The sequence below is a fragment of the Amia ocellicauda genome, chromosome 5 (genome assembly GCF_036373705.1).
Source record: "Amia ocellicauda isolate fAmiCal2 chromosome 5, fAmiCal2.hap1, whole genome shotgun sequence".
NCBI classification, from domain to species: domain Eukaryota; kingdom Metazoa; phylum Chordata; class Actinopteri; order Amiiformes; family Amiidae; genus Amia; species Amia ocellicauda.
This window is the reverse complement of record NC_089854.1, coordinates 41,849,225-41,870,234: the sequence shown is the minus strand read 5'-3', so window position 1 is coordinate 41,870,234 and position 21,010 is coordinate 41,849,225. Positions and strand designations below refer to the sequence as shown.

Genomic DNA, 21,010 nt, shown 5'->3' with positions numbered 1-21,010 from the left:
AAGATATTGCTCTGTTATAGCGAGCAACCCAAGGAGTGGGAGATTGTAAACTTGAAGGTCTGTATTTCTCAGGGATTCAACATGACTTTAAATGTAGAATCTTATAAATGCACAATTACAATCATGTTTTAATGTATGATAGTTAGAAGGGCCTTTTTGCTGGAAGCAGCAGGAGTCAGGATAATGTAATGCTCAAATGTTAGTGTACATACATGCACATACATACAGCAGAGTATTGGGTTATCACATGTGGATGCATGCAAATGTTTGCAACATAAATAAATAAATATTCCAGCAAAATAGATTTTTTACGCATGTCTTTAACCCTATGACTTGTTTATTAAGATTAATAAAGTCGAAGAGCACCGATTAAGCGCTCACAAGCTGCAACTGAAAACACACTCAGAATCGGATCTAGCTGTTGATCGTGAACAGGTTTTGTGCTGCGGGTGCGGCCGCTGCGGGGAGCCGGCATTCCCGCACAGCCTCCCCTCCGCTATTGCGTCAGCCTGCCGGGCCGGCCGAGCCCCTGCCATTCCCCCCCTGCGAGCAAATCCAGAGCCGGCGAGCATGTACGGGGTCAAGCATCACGGCAGCGCTGGTGGGGGGAGGGGTTGGTGCTGGACCAATTTAGTGTTTTGAAGCTGATGTGACACGTTTTTTTTTTTTTTGGGGGGGGGGGGAATTAAAGACGCAGCTACACGTGGATGAAGGAGCGCATGGCCGCAGCGCAAAAGTGAAGTTTCAAACTGAGGCACGCAGCACGCAGCACGCACGCACGGTGACGCACGGTGACGCGGTGACGCGGTGTAGCCCGGCTGTGCGGGCGGGGCGGCTCACTCGCTGGGAGAGCGGCGTGCGGCGTCTGACAGGCGAGCAGCCCGAGTATCTGCAGGACAAGCGGTACAGCTCGCTTTGAATCACACACCGTACATGAACCGGCACCATGCTGTGGACAGCGAACCAGTTTATTAGGAAATTTTCCACAGCCACTGTGAGTAACCGCATTTGTATTGTTTTGTTTGTTTTGTTTGTTGTTTTTTAAATCTTTGTTACAATAGCGTGTTACAGTATTTGTTGTGGTGCTGCTGAAATGTGCTGTGGGAAATGCGTGTGATCTGCTTGGACGTGGAAATCCAAATGCAAGGCCTTCAGTGCACATGAAACATCATTTTAGGTTTAATTCAGATACTGTACACGATCTTTCCCCCACCCCCATCCTTCATGTACTGCACTTAGATTGCTAATTATTGCCGAGCATGGCTGTGATCTGCAGGGCATTACAACTACTCATGCAAAAATAATGCATGTGCTCAATAAGGTGGATTTTACTTCTCTTTCTTGAGCTTGACAGCTAAGTTTAAGGAAGGGTCGATGCCGGGGGAAATAATGTCACCAATCAGTATGACTACCGAGCGCTGTACACAAATCGCACAATGCAATGAATGCCTTTGGTAAACAACGTAATATTACATTAGGGTGATTGTCTGCAGTGCCTGTTACTTTTAAAATGACAGTTCATCCAGTGAGGATGGTGCAGTCACATATGCTGGTTTTCACCGCCACGTTGTTGTACAGCCCGCCTGCCTGGATTTATGCCCATCCAGATTATGAATTGCATCAGCAGCCACGAATTTCAGGGAACACGTCGCAGGGATCATATTGCACTATACGACCACAACGCAAAATACAGCTATATTTAAAATGAATAACGCCTGACTGAAGTATATGTGTCTTCTGAAGTCGGTCTTCCCAGGCGGTTTTTTTTATTTTGTATTTGTATTAAATACAAATCGGTTTCCTGGACAGCGAAGATACTCGCTTAACAACAGACCATTCAACGATTTGCATTGTACGGGAAACAAATGCTTTTAAATCTGCATTTGACTTCCTGATGAAATTGAGCTCTACGTCAAAGCAGATCTGCACTGTACCGCAATGTATGACGTTGCCGGTATTTATTATTATGATATTTTATCATACGAAAGAGGCGAGAGTGTGAGGAAGGGGATATAATGCAGTCGCTAAATAGTTTAACTGTTTTCAGTCTTGTAATCCATAGAGATGTATAATTGAACAGCAACGCAATTTGCTGACTTTGCAAAACATTCCGCTAACGTTACATTAACTTCAATTTTAACACCCTCACTCCGCATGTTGTCTCACTTCTGCGTTTGGCCTGGCACATATCTTATACGTTTTATTCCCTTGAGTTGTTCAATGTTAAGCTTTATGTGTGCTATTATATCACCTTCCTATCAATGGTTTGCTTATCTTTAATGTGAGTAGGAATATTTTCCACTGTAAAGTGGATGGATAATGCTAGACAGCGAAAGAATGTAGACAAACCACAAACACCTAATTTATTTCTTATGGAAATTAGCCTTTTGTATGTATATGTAAAAGTTTATGGTTATTAAAGTATTTTTAACACAGTAGTTTTGAACAGTTATGAAGTAATTGACAATTTGCATTCCTCAGTAGCACTCAGCAGTATTAAAATACATCAAGAATTATGCATTTTATATGGTATTTAAGGTTAAGAACATAACATACTGTTTTTGCGAAAATAACCTTGTGTTGCCTGATGATAGATAAAGATGTAGCACATGCATTTTAAGAAGACATTTACAGGTTATTCTCCAAAGCTTTGGTATCAGACCCCTGTAGATACCCTAAGACTAAAACATTTACTTTCACTCTCTCGTTCTCATTGCTGTTTGCTATGCTGGGTACTTCATTACAGTGTTTTATGTTTTTCAGTTGCATGATTGGGGGTGGTATGATTGTGTCCTGTGCATTATGCAGCCTCTGTTTTTTGTGTTCCATTCCAAGGATAAAAATCTGAGCCTTTAAATGTTACAGTGGAAACTTTTAAACAAATTAAGAACTATATGGTTAAAGTCAGGTTTGAAAAAAAGCCTCCACAGGTCTCTAATGGTGCAGACGAACAAAACTAGATGCTTACATTGGAATGACCCGAACTGCAGAAACATGCTCTTGCTTTGTGTTGGAGGATGTCACCTATACAATTTATAGGCTTGGTTTCAAATGTAGCAGAACCTTAAAATTACAATGTGGCTTTTTTTATGAGGTTCAGTTTTTTCTTTTTTGTTTTTAATTGGTAATCCTTTAGTTTAAGGTGTATGCCTACAAATATATAAAAACAAATCATACAAGTATAATTATGCTATTAGATAACCAGCAATGGTTTAATATATGAGATTGACCAATTTTAATAACATGCACTTAGGCCAGTAACTATCAATATATTGAAACTATTAATACTCTACTAATAGCCTATATAAAGTGTAATTTGTATTGCCAAAAAAGCTAGCGCAGTAATCCATTCTTGGGTGTTTTTATTGTAATTAAGTGTTTTTTTTCTGTTTCCTTTTTCTACAGGTATATTACCAAAATAAGTTAAAACTAGCCTTGATTGGCCAGAGCCTGTTTGGACAGGAAGTTTACTCCCAACTGAGAAAGCAGGGTCATAAAGTGGTGGGAGTGTTCACTGTTCCTGATAAGGATGGGAAGGCCGACCCTTTGGGTGAGTGAATGCTGGCAGCAGTTGCTTTGACAACAGTCCTCTTATCATGCAGTCCTCAGAGTGGGCATGTGCAAGCAAGGATGGGCTCAGAGCTTGGAGAAGGACAGCAGACACTACCAGTATACATCTACATTATTAAACATGGGTACTATTGCTGGATTCATCCCTCACTGTTAAATTTAACTACAGGTGCAGAGGCAACAAATCATACTTTATGAATCCCAACAGGTCAACTTCAATACAATAGCTACCAAAAGTTTTAATTTGGAAGCGTTTATAAATTCGTTTGGTATTTGTATTGAACTCAAGGTCGAAACAACATGTTCACTTTTATAATTTGTAGAAGACCTGTACACAGTTACCATACAGTCATCCCTGTATATATTTTGTAAACCAGATGTAAAAAAAGTTATTGGTGCCAATATAACTGTACCAGTGATGTGATATATTTAGCTTTGCTGCGCTGCTATCTGAGATATATTTCATGAATGACCTGGCAACTAAAATGCAGTGATAGCTTTCCACTATATTTTTGATGTTAGCTTGAAGATAAGTATTGAGTACTCTGTATTTCATGTTAAAAAACAGTTTTAAAAATATATAAATACACTTCTATTTTATGGTTTTCACCAAGGACATTACTCGGTTATTGTTTTATCTCTTCAGTCAGATTGAATGAGATCTTATTGTAAAGGAATTGGAGGAATAAAACCACACTGGGTTTTCCACTTGTTACCTTCAAAGAGTAACTGATCTACAGTCTACAACAGTGCCCACAAGTAACCTCTCTAGTGACCCACAATAGCTGTTTATGGGCTGGGCTTTCAGAATTTAACATTTCATGAATTTAACATTTCCAAACTTGCTGTGTTAAGCATGTATTTATATATTTTTTTGTGTTAAGAAATGCATTTTAATGGGTCAGGAGCGAGGGCTGGAAACCCAACAGACCCTAACTGGAGACCTAACTAGCCAAATGACAGGGGTATAGCATGACAACTGCCTGGGCATTGGCTACAACCAGCTATAAAACTGTGTGGACTAACATACCAAATTTCATTACACCCACACTCACCTGCATTTCTTGTTCGGACACTAGCTCTGCTCTCTGTGAATTCACCAAGTCACATTACATACAAATATGTAAAAATACTCTCACACCTATGTGGGACTTTGCTGCGCAAATACTATGAAGGTCACACATGCAGCAATAAATAAATAAATAAATATATTGGGAACAGGCCTTAGGAGAGCATACAGCTGTGAAGGGTCATTTCCCAGCCCCCGCCCCCTTCCTATTTTCCAGTTTCAGCTGCCTTTCTTTGCAGGTGATGTGATTAATCATCTATCCCCCCTCTGCTGAAGCACAGATATTTCACTGCTTTTCTCCTGTGGCCTGGGCTGTCATTAGAAGCTGTAATGAAGATTTTATCGCCTGTACCATGAAACGTAATTTTCTGCTTCATTGCCCCTGTCTGGATGTCAGATGCCCTTCCAGTCGATTCAGCACTGAACAGTTGCTTTTTAACATCTGCTCCCAAGGACAAAAGGCAAAAAGTCATTTTATTCCCACAAGTACTTGTTAAAATCTTGATACTTTTTATTAATGTTCTTGCACAGTATGTATTCAATATTTAACTTAATTCACCCCTGACCCTTCTACAGCATTTGCTGCAGTGGAGTTTTTAGTCACAATCACATTGATTGCCACAGTTTTGTAATTTATGTCTTTCAACATTTTCTGACACGCTGTCAGATATTGTTTCATTACCGTAAGAATTTTAAAAGTTGAAATATCATAAATACCAAATGTATATATTCAGAAAATGTAAAGGCATGCACACTTACATATACAGATAAGATTTCATTCTAAAATGTTATTTTAAATAAAAACACTGGAACGTGAATCTGCTTTATCATATTGAGTTTGTGATTTTGTTCATAGGAAATTATATTATAAAACAATAACATCAGTAGAAAGGGAATGCAACATATTTCCAGCACATCTCAAACTTTTTCTGTATTGTTGTAGTATAATATGAATATTTAGCCAGAGATCAAGTGCTTTGGTAATGAATAAGTACATTATGGTAATGAAAGACCATGCTTCGGTAATGAATTCCAATTTATCAAATTTAAAGTTTTACTTTAGATCAATGAGAATGGCCACTCCAAACTGCATCAGTACATGAATGCAGTATGTTTCTATTTGGTAAGCCTTTACTGTGTGATACCTCAGTGAAGTTCCATGTGACTGATGTGAAACCTTTCAGGAAAGGGGCTGTCGAGGCCATGTAAAATGTGGTCTTGTTCCTGTACTGAGAAGTTGGCCAATCGGACAGGAAGTGCATCCTTGATGCAGCAGGATGACTGGCTCTGACATGATCCAAGATTGGATCAAGGTGGCCCACATGGCAATGGCATCATGCTGGAGGCTCTCAGAAAGTATGGCAAACAACTCCACCTTTCCTTCAGAAAAGTAGAGCACTCCAGTGTGAATCGTCACCTGCTTGTGTGACCCTCCAAAGTGGGCATCTTTAATTTCCCTGCTCCATTTGCAGTTACAGTTTTCACTATAGTCTACATGGACAGCGACTTGGTCCTCGGTCAGGCTGTCCTTCAGCTTTTTCAGATGGTCGTGCTGGTGACTAATGTTGTACAAATGAGTACAGAACTGAGGGAGACCCTCCTTGGTGAGCTCTGCAAGCTGCTCTATGGTTCCAAACTTTTTCTCCAGGACAACAGTTTTCCCCTCAACCTCTTAGGTTGAGCCATCTTGGTTCTTCCTGGAGTATGGAGTGGACCAAGTCACCCACTCTTCCCACGACACAATGTTGCCTTTTGTGTTTGGGTTAATCTCTGAAGGGAATGTTGTGTTATGGCATTTGTCACACCTATTATATATGCAGTTCATGTTAGGATCACAGACAGATGCGGCCACTACTTCTGCAGGCGTTATAACCTTTGTGATGCAGAGCTGGTGTAACTTCTTCACCTTTCCTTGTAAGTTTGTGTATCTTGCATCCGCAAGTCTCCATGTCTGCAACTCGGGGGCTGACAATCCAAAAGGGCCTGTGTTTGAAGAACTGAAATCGAGAGATGTTCAGAGTAGGGTTCTCTACAAGAAACCTCTTATGGAGATTTTCAATTGTGTCTGTGAGATATCTCTTCCTATAGATCTGGCCACCTTTCCGTACTTCCACAGCTTTTCCTTTAATTACTGTTGTGATGTCATCCGTGTAAAGGTAGACTTCAATGAGCTCCCATTCTCTTCCTTTTGCTGGTCAGGACCACAGTCTTCCTACTCTTTTGGGCCTGGTTTCCTCTGCTTCTGTTTTCCTCCAGTCTTTTTATTCTCTTTCTCATACATTCAAGTATCTGGTCTTTTTCCTTGAGTTTTTACATTTGTTCTTTAGTTTTGATTTGTTTCTTTTTTGGGGTTGAGGTTTTTTGTTCTGACCTTTTGGGTTGGCTGAATTGGGCTCTATGAGGGATGGGTGAAGGTATGATGTCTTGCTGATGGTGGGGTAAGATCCATGATGTTTAGCTGGTTTCTTTTTAGCATTACATCTGCTGGACTTTTTCTTTTGTGCTTTTGTTTGGGAGTCATATCTTTGGCTGACTTCAATAGACCACTCTCCTATTTCTGATACCTGCAGAAATATTACAGATATTATAACACTAACACTATGCCAATATTAAAAAAATCTATAACTTCTAACCTCGATATACAACACATCCCAGGTCCTATTTCACTGTGTTGTGTAATAGTAATAGAGTTATGCGTTTATGTATGCATGTGTGTGTGTGTGTGTGTATGTATGTCACTCTATTACACAACACAGTCAAATAGGACCTGGGATGTGTTGTATATTGATGTTAGATGCTAACCCTATATATATATTATATAACTTCTATTCAAAACATAAGGATCAACTGTACATCTAGCTCAATCATATCACCCACCCATAGGGGGTGCTACTGTATATAAGTATGTAAACATGTGTGAGCATCTCTTTCCTTCCTCCTATACTCCTCAAGTAGCTCAGGATTGCTTTAGAGCTTTTCTCTATGTCTCTGCACCCTAGCTCTTGTCACAGCTTTATTCTTTTCCACCATTGTAGATCTTTATGTCAAAAAAGTTAGCTTACTGGTCAAAAACAATAATAATATGTAACAAACAATAGGAAACTATTCTTATATTGATCACCATAACATCATAATTCATTACCATAACAGGCAACTATGACATGGAAAGATGGGTTATGGTAATGAATGCACTTTAGTTTAGCTAGCATAAAATGGCAGGAAACACAATGACCTATCAAGAAATGATCACTATATTCCCACACTACTCTTTCTATTGTTATGTTTATAATGAATATTTGTATATAAAAAAATGAATGAAATAATACATTGTTATGGTAATGTGTACCCATGGTGGGGTAAGAGGGGTGTAAGAAAACAAAAGTACAAACTTTAACTATCAAACGTTCACAGATAATCTTACCTTGTAGCCATCTTGAATCTTCTCTTCTCTGTGGAAATATATTCTAATATAGACTATTTCAGTGTTTTAATAAGTTTTATGTAATATTTATTGTGCTGTAAGAGAGCAATGCAAATTTTTTGTTTGGATGCGTTATGGTAATGGTTTTTTCGATTAAAAAAATCACCTGAAAAATACTTATAAGTTGAAAATTAAGTGAACCGTGTAGTAAATATTTGTGTACTTTAATATTAAAATTAATTATTTCACATTCTCTGTGAATATGTGCATTAATTCATTTCGGACATGTCTTCAGGTGGTTTAATGAGAGTGACCCTGGTATGTTTTACTTCTAAATTTTGATTTCTATATACAGTTTTTCTTTAAAAGCAGGTTGATTTTACCTCCTTGTCGCATCCATATATAAAAGTTAAGCATTTTTGGCTTTGTTTCCTCTTTAAAAAGACATCGTGATGACATCCAATCTTAAAAAGTACCTAAAAATGAACCAAACTACATTACATTCAAAAAGTATGATGGGATTGGTTTTTGCCTAACATAGATTCTCAATGCATAGTTCAATATATCATCATTTAGCAAGACCTCTCTATTGTGTTGATCTGGGCATGGAGTGTGTGTGGTAAACCGGTGACCCACCTGACCCTCTGTCCTTCCATTTTTCAGTCATCGAGTACTTTGTGTGAACTTGTTCTTTTCTCTTTCATCAAGTGATATTGCTTCTTCCTTCCAGCTGTGGTTGCAGAGAAAGACGGCACCCCGGTATTCAAGTTCCCCCGATGGCGGGTGAAAGGGAAGCCCATCCCCGAGGTGGTGGATGCCTACAAGTCTGTGGGAGCCCAGCTCAATGTCCTCCCCTTCTGCAGCCAGTTCATCCCCATGAATGTGATCGATCACCCCGAGCACGGCTCCATCATCTACCACCCCTCCATCCTACCCCTGCACAGAGGGGCCTCTGCTATTAACTGGTGAGTGTGAGGGCAGGGCGGAGAACACCAATGCCAACGTGGGCTGGGAGACATTGTTGAGGCATGGATGATCTAGCCTGTTGCTTGAACACTGTCGTCTTTTGTATTTTTAATCTGTTAGACTTTCTCATACGGTAAGACATAAACAAATCTCTGAATCAAAAACTAAAAGCCGCTTGTCTGGTCAGGACCCTGATTCATGGAGATAAGAAGGCAGGCTTCTCCATCTTCTGGGCAGACGACGGGCTGGACACTGGACCGATCCTGCTGCAGAAACAGTGTCCCGTGGAGCCCAATGACACCGTCGATACCCTATACAACCGCTTTCTCTTCCCTGAGGGAATCAAAGGCATGGTAATAATAACCAACCCGAGGAAGCAACATGCATTCCTTGAGTTGGATTCCTTTTATAACCTTCAAACACTGCTGTAAACATTTATTATGCAGTCCTTGTGTCACTGCAAATGCAGAAAATTAAGTTAATTCCATCGCTGTGGAAAAATTTGGGATAAATATATACAGCATGTTTTTATGATCCTATGCTACCTAAACGCCAAATAAATATTTACTTTGTAACAGTAGTCCTAAATGCACACTTAATTACAAATATTCTTCTGTAATAGTTTGTTCCTGTTTGTTATTTGTTTTTTTGTTGGTTAGGTGGAAGCAGTCCAGCTTATAGCAGATGGGAAGGCTCCTCGTATTCCTCAGTCTGAAGAAGGGGCCAGTTATGAAGGCATTCAGAAGAAATCTAATTCCAAGGTGAGCCGGAGTGTTTGTTTCTCTAAGTGCTGAGTGGACAAGTTTGTTTACCTTTATCAAATACATCGCTGGAGTTATACCCGCCTCATCGCCTGCATGTAATAGTGTGATTGTAATGTTTTTTGTTGTTTCCCCCTCCAAAAATATTAACATTTTAGAAACAAAATATGATGGCTTAACCCGTTTCTCTTTTCACATAGATGGCATGTATTCCTGAAAGAAATGCCACCTATAAGACCACAATAACTAACGTCAAGGAAGTTTGCTCAGTTATTTGCAGATTTCTGGGAATTCCCGTGTGGAGAAACGATTGTAGGCAATACAGGGTGGGGCAGAAAGCTGGAGATCTGCGCCACAACCCACATTCCTGAGGAGAAAGTTTATTTTAAGGCCACAGCAAATGTTACACAAGACGCAGACAGCTGTTTTCACAGACTTCCTAGATGTTTGTGAGAGCCATCAGTATCTTAAACGGCTGTTGCGGCTGCAGAGTGGGATGATTACAACCTTTTTGTGTGTGTGTGTGTTTCTATGCCCCTTTAGGTTTCCTTGAATCAGCCTGCAGAAGCTATTCATAACTGGATTAGGGGACATGATAAAGTGCCTGGAGCCTGGACTGTCATCGATGGTCAGGTACTCTAAAGCTGTTATTATGGATGCTGGTTTACTGTAAAAACTCACTGCCTCATAATTCACCTGTGATTTTGTCACACTATGAGTTTCTGGGTGTGTGTAACTGTTTGACTACCACAGCATAACTGGGTTCACACAAGCTTTAGTTTCCTCTAGGCTGAATTAGTTGGTTTTCCACAAACTCTTGAGAAGATTGTGGTGATAAATAAGTGTAGTTTCATGAACCATCTTTATTAAACAAAATGAAGAACAATGTTTAAATGCAGAGTGGAACTAGTTGTGACTGCACCAACACCTGAATGAGGGCCCTCTTGTCCCAGTGTGTTTATTCAGTGGTTGTTGCTCTGTGTGTCTCTAGGCAGTGACCATGTACAGCTCATCACTCCTGAGCGGCCCTGTGCCCTCGGGACAACCCCTGGACATTGAGGGAGCCTCGCAGCCCGGACTTGTCACCAAAAACGGCCTGGTCCTTTTCGGATCAGATGAGAAAATGGTATATTTCAGTCACCCTGCATGAGCCTGCATTAAAATTTACTTTGAAAAAAGGCTGTGTCCAAATCAGAAGCTTACAGTGAGGGAAAAAAGTATTTGATCCCCTGCTGATTTTGTACGTTTGCCCACTGACAAAGAAATGATCAGTCTATAATTTTAATGGTAGGTGTATTTTAACAGTGAGAGACAGAATAACAACAAAAAAATCCAGAAAAACGCATTTCAAAAAAGTTATAAATTGATTTGCATGTTAATGAGGGAAATAAGTATTTGATCCCCTATCAATCAGCAAGATTTCTGGCTCCCAGGTATCTTTTATACAGGTAACGAGCTGAGATTAGGAGCACTCTCTTAAAGGGACTGCTCCTAATCTCAGCTCGTTACCTGTATGAAAGACACCTGTCCACAGAAGCAATCAATCAATCAGATTCCAAACTCTCTACCATGGCCAAGACCAAAGAGCTGTCCAAGGATGTCAGGGACAAGATTGTAGACCTACACAAGGCTGGAATGGGCTACAAGACCATCGCCAAGCAGCTTGGTGAGAAGGTGACAACAGTTGGTGCGATTATTCGCAAATGGAAGAAACACAAAATAACTGTCAGTCTCCCTCGGTCTGGGGCTCCATGCAAGATCTCACCTCATGGAGTTTCAATGATCATGAGAATGGCGAGGAATCAGCCCAGAACTACACGGGGGGATCTTGTTAATGATCTCAAGGCAGCTGGGACCATAGTCACCAAGAAAACAATTGGTAACACACTACGCCGTGAAGGACTGAAATCCTGCAGCGCCCGCAAGGTCCCCCTGCTCAAGAAAGCACATGTACAGGCCCGTCTGAAGTTTGCCAATGAACATCTGAATGATTCAGAGGAGAACTGGGTGAAAGTGTTGTGGTCAGATGAGACCAAAATTGAGCTCTTTGACATCAACTCAACTCGCCGTGTTTGGAGGAGGAGGAATGACCCCAAGAACACCATCCCCACCGTCAAACATGGAGGTGGAAACATGATGCTTTGGGGGTGTTTTTCTGCTAAGGGGACAGGACAACTGCACCGCATCAAAGGGACGATGGACGGGGCCATGTACCATCAAATCTTGGGTGAGAACCTCCTTCCCTCAGCCAGGGCATTGAAAATGGGTTGTGGATGGGTATTCCAGCATGAAAATGACCCAAAACACACAGCCAAGGCAACAAAGGAGTGGCTCAAGAAGAAGCACATTAAGGTCCTGGAGTGGCCTAGCCAGTCTCCAGACCTTAATCCCATAGAAAATCTGTGGAGGGAGCTGAAGGTTCGAGTTGCCAAACGTCAGCCTCGAAACCTTAATGACTTGGAGAGGATCTGCAAAGAGGAGTGGGACAAAATCCCTCCCGAGATGTGTGCAAAACTGGTGGCCAACTACAAGAAACGTCTGACCTCTGATTGCCAACAAGGGTTTTGCCACCAAGTACAAAGTCGAAGGGGTCAAATACTTATTTCCCTCATTAACATGCAAATCAATTTATAACTTTTTTGAAATGTGTTTTTCTGGATTTTTTTGTTGTTATTCTGTCTCTCACTGTTAAAATACACCTACCATTAAAATTATAGACTGATCATTTCTTTGTCAGTGGGCAAATTGTTCTGGGTTCATCTTGCTACACATTGCTGATGTTGATTTTTTTTTTTTTTTTTGGTTGCTAATGTTTTTTTAATTAATTTATATTAATATGGTATCCAACAAAAACACTTATTTAAATATGCAGTTTTTTCCAACCACTGCTCAGTATGTTTTCAACAGAATTACATGTCTTCAAAGTTATTTGGTTTGGTGTCTTTTATAAGGTTAAATCTGTGGCAATGTTCACTTATTATTGTCAAATTTGCTTCTGATTTAGCAGTAAATGATAACTCATCTTGAGCTAGTTACAGTAATTCAAAAGGATGAGTAATTCTAATAGGACTGTGTGTGTTTATAAAAGACTTATCAAGGTGGGGGAGGGTTTGCCATATGGTAGTTGGGGGAGGGGCTGCCATAGGGAAAATACTACTGTGTCACTGCCATTAATGCTATTTAGTATTCACTATTCAAAGTCTATTTGTCAGTCTCTTAAGTCTGTGCTTCTCTAATAGACCACCTCCTTACTCTTCACAAATAATTAGACCACGTTTATGTGAATCATTTGGTGACTTACAAAGAGTTCTGGAGAGAATTATTGGTAATTAATAGCTGTACAAATTGTAAAATTCAGTATCTTAATGTTTGTATTACCAATATTTTGTATGAGGAAAACCTGTTTTTAGTGATTGAAGGATTGAATGAAACTTGTGTAGGTGCAGCTGCTTTCATGACCAATGACCCTGATTTAAGTGTTTCACAACGAGGCGAGTTGGTCTCATTGACCCTCCTGAGTGAGGTCAATGACATTGATGAACCTGCCAAAGATCCCCAACAAAGCAGTTTTGTCCATGGAACACCCAAAAGCTCAAGACAATGCTAAGCAGCTGCAAAACACCTTAAGTTTCAAGTGTAGTTCTGAAACAGCCCTGCTTTCTCTGGCTAAAATGATTTGCATTCTGCTGCAACTTTGACTGAATATAGTGCTTAGGCATATTTTGACCTTCAATGTCACTGTTTCTGCAACAGCTTCTGGTGAAGAACCTTCAGTTTGAAGATGGAAAGATGATCCCGGCTTCAAAGTATTTCTCAAGTGGAGAGAGCACTAGTGTGGAGCTTACTGAGGAGGAGAAGGAGATGGCTGAGGAAATTCGGGTACTTAGTTAAGAGGATGTTTTTTGTTTTTGTTTTTTATAAGAATGCAAGGCCTGGTTACACACTGAAACTGACATTGGCTTTGCACCTCCTTCCAAAAGAATCTTCATGTGAGTCCTTATTTTCTCTTTGTGTTCTAGATCATTTGGAAAGGCATTTTGAGCAACGTTCAGAAAATCGAGGACTCCACTGATTTCTTCAAATCTGGAGCAGCGTCTATGGATGTGGTTAGGTTAGTCACTAGTACCGTGTTTAAAAAAAAAAAAAAAAAAAAAAAAACTTTGTCGCACATTCTGCACTCGGCCAATGAGGCTTCAGCAAAATGGCTTGGCAAGCCCCACTTCTGTCAAGATTACAGATGCAGAATATGACCGTACTGTGTTTTGGGTTCGGTTAACGCCTCCTTAGAGAAGGTGATTACTTTTAATTAACTTTCCATTCTAAATGAGAATTAACACTTGAATAACAATCTCCTCTCCAACAACAGCTTGGTGTGGACAGTGCTTTTTAGTGTGTTTGCCTTGGTTGTCACTACATTGTGTGTGGCTGTGAGTGAAGCAGTAATAATTGCTGTTCACACCCCAGGCTGGTGGAAGAGATCAAACAGAAGTGTGATGGGCTGCAGATGCAGAACGAGGATGTCTACATGGCAACCACCTTCCAGGACTTCATTCAGGTGGTGGTCCGGAGACTGAGGGGTGAGGACATGGAAGAGGAGCTTGTTATAGATCACGTGAGTTACTGCACCTGAGCAAGCCATGCCCTCAAACTGGGTTTTTGATGGAGGGTTTCTGATTTTAGCCACTGATGCTTCGGCATTTCTGCTTTCAAGTATGAATGAGCATTGTTTGAGGGATACTTGCTGCTATATTCTATTATTATCCAGCAAACCTCAGCATGATGATCTATGAGGTTTAAAACCATTTGTATGAACTGAATGCTCTCGATAGCATTATAGTTGTCCACTATTTAAAATAAATAAATAACTTGTTTCGAGAGGGTAGTAGAGGTTAATAGTGTTTTACATGTTTTATTCATCAGGTAACAAAGGAAGTGAATAACATGACTGTGAAGATGCCTCATCAGTGCTTTATTAATGGGAGGTTTGAGGATGCTGAGAATGTAAAGACCTATGACACCGTCAACCCCACAGATGGCTCCGTGAGTCTTCATTAATTTAACTCAATATTTGCTAATTCTGGTAGCTGTTAAATCTTGTGCTGACTATGAAGTCAGGTCATATTTCATAATAGAATTTACACATTGCCCTGTGTAAAGAGGGAAGGAATTGGCTTGGTGTCCTACACATGATCGCAGCACCATTGTACAGGTATAATGGTATCCTAAACTATGGTACAAAACAGGTCTTAAATCTTTTTGAAGAAGTGTTCAAGTTCCAACTCCCATGCTTTAGCCTCAGCAAGCCAGGCTGTGGGTGAGTGGTCTAGGACTGCTGTTGGAAAGACTGTGGCAATTTCCTTGTTTTCCTTTCCTTTGTAGGTTATCTGTAAAGTGTCTTATGCTTCAGTGGCTGATGTGGACAGGGCGGTAGCAGCAGCTAAAGATGCCTTTGAGACGGGACCCTGGGGAAAGATGAATGCCAGAGATAGAGGCAGGCTGCTGTATAAGTGAGCACAGTGCCTATTCACAACCATTCTATACATTTAATTAATCTATTATCAGGTGCCCTCTACCATTATGAAAATCAATGGATCAATCGGCAAGTCAATTTTTCCTTAAGGATTGTTGGAAGAGAGAAAATGTAAATTTTGCCCTACTAATCTGAGACTGGAGGTGACCTGGAATGACGCATGCACCAGTTTTATCCCATCCCATCCCATCCCATCCTGTCCTATTTATTATTATTAGTCCACTTAACATATGGTTCCACTGACAAGCTCCAACACTATAATCTAAGCTGCTAGTCGCTGTGGTTGCCCATGCATTCATTAACACCTGTCCTTCTTCTCCTCCCAAAGGTTGGCTGACCTGATGGAGGAGCATCAGGAGGAGTTGGCCACCATAGAGACCATGGACTCGGGCGCTGTGTACACGCTGGCTCTGAAGACCCATGTGGGCATGTCCATACAGACCTTCCGCTACTTTGCTGGCTGGTGTGACAAAATCCAGGTACAGCACTGAGGCTCTGAAGTCACCAAGGCAATTCCAGTGCCATTTATCCTCGCAACGCATGAAGGGTTCTGAGATTTCATGCTCTTTTTATGGAAATATCCATTATTCTAATTCTAAGTAATTTAATAAATCTATGTCCAGCTCTGAATACCAGACAGAAGGAATTATTCGGAAGATGCATTGATAAAACTGATATGCTGCTTTAAGACCTGGGGGATATGCTATTTTTATGGATATTGGTTTTAAAATGCTGCTGTTACTTTTATTCACAATCTAGTCTTATTTTAACAGGGCACCACTATACCCATCAACCAGGCACGGCCAAACCACAACCTGACATTCACCAAGAAGGAACCCTTAGGGTGAGTAATGTTTGAACTGCCTGACAGTTATGTTAACGCAGTCACTATTATTTACAAAGTTTGACTGTGGCACAGTTCAAATCCATCTCAGGCTCTGGCTTTCGAAGTGAGAAAGTGAAACCAGAAGGGAATGTAATGTGGAACGCTATCTTTATTTCAGCTGTAACTATTTTACAGAGTGAGGCAGAGAGAGACGCACACTAGGGGAGACAGAATAAATGTCTAACTTAAAAATGATAAGAGATGATCCAAAACGCAGTACTGTGTCTTATATCTGTATCTGCTCCTAGTGCTGCAGGAAACGCATGTTACTTAAAATAATAATGGCCACCAAAACTGATCTTCTCCAGTACACACTTACATTGCTCCAATACTCTGTATGGCAGCTGAATGGTGGCTTCCGAGATCCTCACTGCTGTTCAGGGTTCATTTTCCCATAAGCATAGCTAGCTTGAAATAAGCCCTACGTGTGGAAGGTGTCGATTTGCATTGTGGTTATGCCCAGTACAATATGATTCTGTGGTGTATCCTGTTTCACATAACTGAGGGGGTTTTGCTGCTGTTGTGTTTTGACAGTGTGTGTGCCATTGTCATTCCCTGGAATTACCCTCTGATGATGTTGGCATGGAAGAGTGCTGCCTGTTTGGCTGCTGGAAACACGCTGGTCCTGAAACCTGCTCAGGTCAGTGCATTAACCCCTCATCTCAAGGTCACCAAGTGCTCTGTCATTTAATAGACCCAAACCTTCAGTAACTGCAGCTCGAGGGCTTATCTCTCTCCAATAAAAGGTGACCCCACTGACTGCGCTGAAGTTTGCCGAGCTCTCGGTCAAGGCTGGCATTCCCAAGGGTGTGATCAACATCATCCCAGGCTCAGGTAACAAGAGCTGAGTTGAGTGGTACCTTGTTGTGAAGCTTGGCTAGTGCACGAGAACTCTTGCCTGACAAGTTCTCTGTCACTGGCTGCAGGTGGCCTGGTGGGACAGCGCATGTCCGAACATCCCGACATCCGCAAACTGGGCTTCACCGGATCCACGCCAATCGGCAAGCAGATCATGAAAAGGTAGGGCGATGGTGGGAGATGGGGTCTCTGGGTCTGAAATTCTCAGGGGAAGGGCCTAGGCCAGGGTGTTAACATCCTACTGTGTGTTTTGCTTCTTTCTAGCTGTGCTTTGAGCAACCTGAAGAAAGTGTCTCTGGAGCTGGGCGGCAAGTCCCCACTGATCATCTTCAGTGACTGTGACCTGGACAAGGCTGTGCGAATGGTGAGAGCTGACAACACGAGGCTGTGTCTATTATCAGTGAGGAGAACAGTGGATTCCTGATGCCTGTTAACCCGTTGGAAATGATCCTGCATTATAGTGTTCATTATTTTGTTACATAACAAGACGGTTAGATCATGCTGAACACCTATAGGTATAGATGCAGTAATTTGTGAATGCAGGGTGACTTTTTGATTCCTACAGGGCATGGGAGCAGTGTACTTCAATAAGGGAGAGAACTGCATTGCTGCTGGCCGGCTCTTTGTTGAAGAATCTGTGCATGATGAGTTCATCAGGAGAGTGGTGAGTGATGGACTTTTATGTTATTGGAAAGTGTCTATAGGACCCTGTAATGAAATCCTTTTAATTAGTCTGAATCTTCCATTTAAGCTTCTATTACAAAAACCATGCACTAGGCAAAAGCCTATAGCACTGGGTCTCAAAAACACAATAAAAGCTTTGCATGTACACTTGTGCTTTATGAAGAGTGAATCCCTGGCTTCAGTACTTTATTCAACTACCAGCTACGACTCCACCTCTGGATAAAATTGTCCAGTACTTGGTCAGTTCCCTCCTGTATGGTCTGCCTACTTTGAATTGATAGTTTGATGCTGTTTCCGTTTTGTTTCTATCTGGCCCTCTCCTCCAATCCCACCCCCTTTTATTTATTACTTGCCTGTCAATTGAATAGTGACCCCTGGTGTACTTTTTTAAGCCATCATGTTGTGTTTTCAGGACTTGTTGATGAGCAGTTAAAGGAAAACCTATTTGGTTTTAAATGTTAATTGTGAGACAAGGTGTTTTTTCCTGTGCATTTTCCCAGCTCATTTACACTGACATCAGGGCTGACACAGATTGAAATGGTCAGAAAAGTAGCCCGCAGACTGTAGTGTGTGAAGGCTGCCCATGGAAGCTTAAACTAATCGGCTTCTTACTGTGAACCCTGTCAGGTGGAGGAGATCAAGAAGATGAAGATCGGGGACCCCCTGGACCGCTCCACAGACCACGGGCCCCAGAACCACAGGGCACACATGGAGAAGCTGCTGGAGTACTGTGAGATCGGGGCGAAGGAGGGAGCCACACTGGTGTATGGAGGTCGCCAGGTCCCTAGGCCAGGTACAGCAAGACTTTTGTCTGTTTCTACCTTTTGCGGTTTTGGCTGAAGATTAGATCGCCTTAGTCAAGCCAATGTTTTCAGAAAAGTGAGACTTATTGTGAGGATTTTAAACTGGTCACAGTTAATACAAAATGCCAAGGGTTCATTTCCATTGGTTTCTAATTTTTCTGAATGTCAGTTATTCCATGAACGAATTATGGCAACAAATTATTACTTTTAGGATGTGTATCTGTGCACCTTATTTCTTTTTACAATATAAGTGACCTTTTTCTTTTTGGTTCTAGGCTATTTTATGGAGCCAACAGTATTCACTGATGTGGAGGATCACATGTACATTGCCAAAGAAGAGTCTTTTGGGCCGGTCATGGTTGTTTCCAAGTTTAAAGATGGGTAAGTTTCACTCTAATAGAGGGTCTACTATTTGGTGTAGAAAGCATGACCTTAGGCAGGTGCAAGTTGAGATTAGTCTCTTAATTGTTACCCGCAATACCCAAACTAGTACAGAAAGTACACAATACAATGTACATTATTCCTACATGTATAATTCCCCTACCAGTCCTACAATAGTGCTTTCAAGTCAAATTTCAGAACACCTGTCTTTGCTTTCATGTAAAACCTCTATGCATTGGAGGTGCTCATTTTAGAGGGTGTTTTTTTAATCTATATATCTATATCTATAAATGTAAAGCACCCTAGTTGTGTCACTCAGACTTCAGTATGTGATGCAGATGCTAAAGGTTATCCACTGTGTTCCTGCAGAGATGTAGACGGGGTTCTCCAGAGGGCCAACGACACAGAGTTTGGATTGGCATCTGGGGTTTTCACTCGGGACATCAACAAGGCCATGTACGTGAGCGAGAGGCTGGACGCAGGCACGGTTTTCATCAACACCTACAACAAGACAGACGTGGCTTCTCCATTTGGGGGATTCAAACAGTCTGGTTTTGGCAAGGACCTTGGTAAGATGGCATTCCTGCTGTGCTAAGCACCTTTTTTTGTTTTTCCAAAGCTTCTCCAGAATTAACTAAAGTGTTTGTGCAGTACAAATGCTTATTACAGTAACTGTATCGTACCCACACATTATCTTCTTTCACACAGGAGAGGAAGCTCTTCATGAATACCTCAGGACTAAAGCGGTGACAGTTGAGTACTGAAGGAGTCTTTGAGCGGATGCTGCTGCTACCGATCAACCATCCCTCCCGATTGGAATTGTCATCCTTTATCGAGCATCTAGCTTTGTAGGGTTTTCTCCATTGGGAATTCTCAAGAGAAACTAGAAGAGAACCGAAGAGGACTGATGCTTCTTAAACATTCACTACTACAAACACATCCATGTGCCTACAGATTTTTAATTTTTAAGCTTAAAGAAGTGAAAGGACAAACTGAATTTAAGGATGAGTTGCCAATGATATTGGACCTCCACCTCCAACCTAATACAACAACTGAACTGCTTCATGGTAGGGTTAGTAATATTTTCACATCTAATTTTAGATCTCACTTGGAATTCCCACAAAGGTCTGGATTCACTGATTGAACAACAAACTCCAGAAATTCATCATGAACGGAATTATTATTATTAATTTTTTATTATTATTATTTTTAGAAAAGGGTTTGTTCTTAGTGACAGAATTTGAAGAAGAGGTACTTTTCATTTAATTTAAGGTTTTTAATAATGCTGTTTATAAAAAGGTTATTTTACATTTCTGTAAAATGTAAATTACAGATGAAAGATTATAACTATTTATTATGGAGTTAAGAAATAAGTATTTTTAGAATGTTACCTAAAAAAAAATAGGCTCCCCCCCACCCCATCTGAACAAGTTGCCCTTGACACGTGGTCAAAATTAGTTTTAATACACACAAAACAAACTTTTCAAAGTTGTGTTACAGGAAATGTGGAATATTACATTTAGGATATCTTGCATCTTTGTTAAAGATTTACTTTTTATTTTTAAATCCAAATCTGTACTGACATAAAACCAGAAACTCCAGATATCCTGGATTCACTATTCCATCCATACCATGAGACTGATGTGCTTTTGGGGAAAAAAGAGAAATGCATGTATAAAGGGCTACCCTGTAAAAATATATTTGAAACCAGTAAATATTTTATCTTGTAAGGATTATTGTGGTGTTTCCATCTAAAGCAGTGGGGTTTTTTTTTTTCAACCACTGTGCTCTGGCAGAAAGCAGTGTACCACACTTTTATTTATATATACACACTACCGTTCACAAGTTTGGTGTCACTTAGAAATGTCCTTGTTTTTTTAAAGAAAAGCACATTTTTTGTCCATTAAAATAACATCAAATTGATCAGAAATACAGTGTAGACATCGTTAATGTTGTAAATGACTATTGTAGCTGGAAATGGCTGATTTGTAAGGAATATCTACATAGTCGTACAGAGGCCCATTATTAGCAACCATCACTGTGTTCCAATGGCACATTGTGTTTGCTAATCCAAGTTTATC

At 40.7% G+C, this 21,010-nt stretch overlaps 1 protein-coding gene across 1 annotated transcript; it reads left to right on the top strand.

Annotated features, from left to right (window-relative positions):
• Positions 1–717: 717 nt before the first annotated feature.
• aldh1l2 (aldehyde dehydrogenase 1 family, member L2) lies at positions 718–20,659 on the top strand. The gene is made up of 23 exons (XM_066705255.1): positions 718–994; positions 3,406–3,550; positions 8,791–9,025; positions 9,214–9,379; positions 9,686–9,787; positions 10,331–10,420; positions 10,779–10,913; positions 13,541–13,666; positions 13,807–13,898; positions 14,252–14,399; positions 14,708–14,827; positions 15,167–15,294; positions 15,646–15,796; positions 16,091–16,161; positions 16,738–16,843; positions 16,950–17,037; positions 17,130–17,223; positions 17,326–17,425; positions 17,627–17,725; positions 18,373–18,538; positions 18,824–18,929; positions 19,299–19,498; positions 19,638–20,659. The coding sequence occupies exons 1-23, from the start codon at positions 947–949 to the stop codon at positions 19,691–19,693; spliced, it is 2,772 nt and encodes a 923-aa protein (XP_066561352.1). The 5' UTR covers positions 718–946; the 3' UTR covers positions 19,694–20,659.
• The last annotated feature ends 351 nt before the right edge of the window (positions 20,660–21,010 follow it).